The sequence below is a fragment of the Bacillus rossius genome, chromosome 1, assembly GCF_032445375.1.
Source record: "Bacillus rossius redtenbacheri isolate Brsri chromosome 1, Brsri_v3, whole genome shotgun sequence".
Classification (NCBI taxonomy): domain Eukaryota; kingdom Metazoa; phylum Arthropoda; class Insecta; order Phasmatodea; family Bacillidae; genus Bacillus; species Bacillus rossius.
In genome coordinates this window covers 78520110-78523702 of record NC_086330.1, presented here as the reverse complement: position 1 = coordinate 78523702, position 3593 = coordinate 78520110, and the positions used below count along the sequence as shown (strand labels likewise).

The window sequence follows — 3593 nt, the reverse complement described above, 5'->3', positions numbered from 1 at the left end:
TGGCAGTAGTCCTGGTATTTACTAAAAAAGAATTTCCAGAAATTTGCTTTAGATTTTTTATTCTAGATCTCTTATTTAATATACATCTCATTCTGTATCTTTTATATATATTTGTGTGTGAGTGCGCGTGCGTGCGTGAGTGTGTGTACGGGTGCGTGCGTGTAAAAAAAACTATATTATTCTCCCTCCTGTTCATGAGGGGGCAGGGGAGAAGTCTTATCATTTATATTCTGCAATTTGATTTTTGTACTTTGGTCTGCACAGCTACAATGCTGACTATTAGTCTTTTAATCCTCTTTGTCAATGTTTCTCCAAATATATTAGTGAATTTGGTTTCTCCCAGCATTACTAGTTGAAACAAAATCATTGTTTGTTGTATCCATCACATTTTCACTGTTTGAGCTTCAAGGAGAAACGTGGATGTAATTCATTTCTCTCCTACCAGGTACTGAACTACTCCATGTACAGTAGTGCCACTAATTTATATGCCCATGCTATTGGTAATTGTTCTCACCCACAAAATCAATATCTTGTAACAATATTACGAGTTAAACTATCAGAAGTTGTATGAAGCCCAGTACACACAGCTGCTGAGCATGCTGGTGACTAGTTTATATGTATTTGTACTAGCTAGTGCGCTATATGGACAGTTCTGTTTTTGACAATCTTTCTTTTATCTTACCAATGTAAAGACACTGAAAAGTATCCATACAAGATACTAGTGTAAAAAAAGAAGGAAATGCCCTTTAATTAGCACCAATTCCAATACATAGGTATATGTGTAATCAGTGGCGCAACAACAGGGGGGGACAAGGGTATTTTGCCCCCCCTCTGAAACCTTGAAGTGGGGGCAAACGGGGGCAAAGAAAGTGTTGTATAATCAATTTTTAGATATTAAAACTGCTTAAATAGCACTATTTTCCACCTTGAAATACAAATTTTCCCGGGGGAGCGGACCCCCCGCTTCAATATGGGGGATTGATGATTCTTTATAAAAAGGTATAAAGCCCCCCCCCCCCCCCCCCTTGGAAATTTAGTTGTTGCGCCCCTGTGTGTAATTATATATATAAACTGAAATAAAAATAATTACTAACTTGCACCATGTATATTGGTAATTAACTTTCTTGAACAGTACCTACCTATAAGCTATAATTGTAATTACTGTTCAATTTTGTGCTTAAAAAGAGATCTGTTTGTAACAGGGTTATATGTTCATGTCAGTGGGTGTGGAGGCAACATTAGAAAAATAATGGTTTCATTTTTGTAAATTATTATTTATAAATATGGTGTACATATTTAAACACAATGGTGCCTAATGTTCCTTACCTTCTAACAGTTACGTGATACATTTTTACACACATGTGCAATAAGCATGTTTTATAAGCATTCTTAACAAAATATTTAGATTAAAAATACATTGGCTAGCATGGGAATGTTATATACATACAAAAATTCAGTAGTGTAAAAATAAGTAGTTATATAATGCAAGATAAAATTAAGTAAAATTAATTTTCATAATTATTTATTCTATGCTAAAAGAACAACACATTGAATTTCATAAATCCAGACACTTAAATTTTGTTAAGTACATTCTTATTTTTATCTGCAGTTCAGTGCGATATGGTGTATAACTTGAATAAGTGTTACCTATGTATATGGTGTATAAACATGATTTTCTGTTTTGATTTTTATCACGATTCACCACACAATATTATCATCTTGTTCCTAGTTACAGGAATATGACATTTCCAAGAAAGAATGATTTCTGTGATTGCCAGCTTGTGGTCGCTTTATTTCCACGAACCAAATAATTACTTACCATCATATGTAGGATTTATGAGGGTAGAAGTTGGCAAGTTCAAACTATTGAGGGCATACCGGTGTTAAGGTTCGAATTACTGGTGGAAATAGTGGGCGCCACCACGTGAGTGGGCACGTGGACCCGGCTCGATACTCTTACTCAGGGCGTTACGTGGCCCATGTGCGGTGAGATATTAGCCCTCCTGATATTTAATCCAGCACCTGTTCCTACCCGAGCCCGCTCTCAGCGTCGGGCACGCTTCTAATTAACCGCAGTGGGCTCTTAGAGCGTTCCACACGCCGCTGACTGGTTAAGGACCCACGTGGCCCCCCCCGAACACAAAGACACGTGATTCAATTAAGTTGGTTTTATTTACTCACGTTACACGCCCTTATACAATCCTTCCTTGATACTGTTAGAAAACGCCCGAGGCACGAATCGATTTAGGTGAGGAGGCGAACAATGCACGTGGTCGCCTCAAGTCGTTACTTAATACACGGATAACCAAAAACTCCGGTGAGTATAAGAATTATTAATTAAACAGTCTCTCAGACCGAGTTAGGCCCCGAGGATAGAATGAAAACGATTTGAATAAATTACTTAACAGAACTACTTCTCGGTGAAACAACGGTGATGTCCTCGGGGTGTCTGCAGAGACGTCCGCTCTCGGCCGGCTGAAGAAGGAGACTGGGCTGAGACAAGGGCTTGCGGCAGGCAACATGGCGCCCTTCGCGCCGAACACAATTACCGTTAACATCTTAGCTATTGCGTGCCCCGGGTTATTATAGAAAATAACATGAACTCTTTATAAAAATACCAGATACATATCCACGACCAGACCGTCTGTAATTATTACTTATGTGGTAGAAAATAGTTTAAATCAAGTTATATGCTAGTTCCTCCGTCGCCCGCTAGGGAGCGTCCTTGTCCGTGCTTGCACGTATCTTATTAAAAAAACATCATAAATTAATGAAACAAAAGGCACTCACATACATAATCGTCGTGACACTATTTTGGGGCGAAAAGAAAAGGGTTACAATAATTATTAATACATATAGGGGTGCGGCGCACTGCAGCTAAGTGCCCTCTTGCTGTAGTTCATGGCGCGCAGTTTAAATCTCACACGGCTACTTACGTCACGATACAAATGCCGGGTAGGAAAGGTGGTGGGAAAGGGAACGGAAGATGATCAGGCTCATGGGGCGAAGCCCCGGCTCACGTCACTATGTACATTTGTAGTGAGAAAACTTGTTTAAGAATCTGTCACAATCATCCCACAGGGATTAGGTGTGGCCTGTTACGGACATCCTTGAAACACTACTGTGAGTGACCCGCCCCTCTGCGCAGGGCCTGCTTGCAATGACCGCGGGCCCGCCTCAGCCGCTGGGCCGCCGCTCACGCTTGCCGTTCGCTTGTCGCAGCGACGACTGCGTGCTGCAGCTGTTCCTCAACGCACCTTACCTCTCCGACACACAGCGCGCCATGCACATCCGAAACAGGATCGTGCGGATGTACCGTGCAAGGGTGGACAGGCAGTGGCTGAGACGCGGTGGCGAGGCGACCCGCCGCCGCCAAGTCTCGTGGAACCCCCTGGTGCAGGTGTTGTTCTTCGACAAGGACAGCCCCAGCGGCGACGCTGTGGAGACCGCCCTCAGGCTCCTGCACGGCAGCCAGGGATGAGCACGCCCCTTTCCCACGTGTCACGGCCACCCGCAGTCACTTCATCATCAGAAAAATGTACGTGTTACGAAGTTGCTTTTATGTTCACGCAAATAAAAACACTATTTACGAA

General features: G+C 42.2%; 1 protein-coding gene across 1 annotated transcript; it reads left to right on the top strand.

Moving 5' to 3' along the window:
- Positions 1 to 371: 371 nt before the first annotated feature.
- Positions 372 to 3593, top strand: LOC134538302 (uncharacterized). Its single transcript, XM_063379499.1, has 2 exons — positions 372 to 445; positions 3149 to 3593. Exon 2 carries the CDS (start codon positions 3161 to 3163, stop codon positions 3479 to 3481), a length of 321 nt encoding a protein of 106 aa, XP_063235569.1. The 5' UTR covers positions 372 to 445; positions 3149 to 3160; the 3' UTR covers positions 3482 to 3593.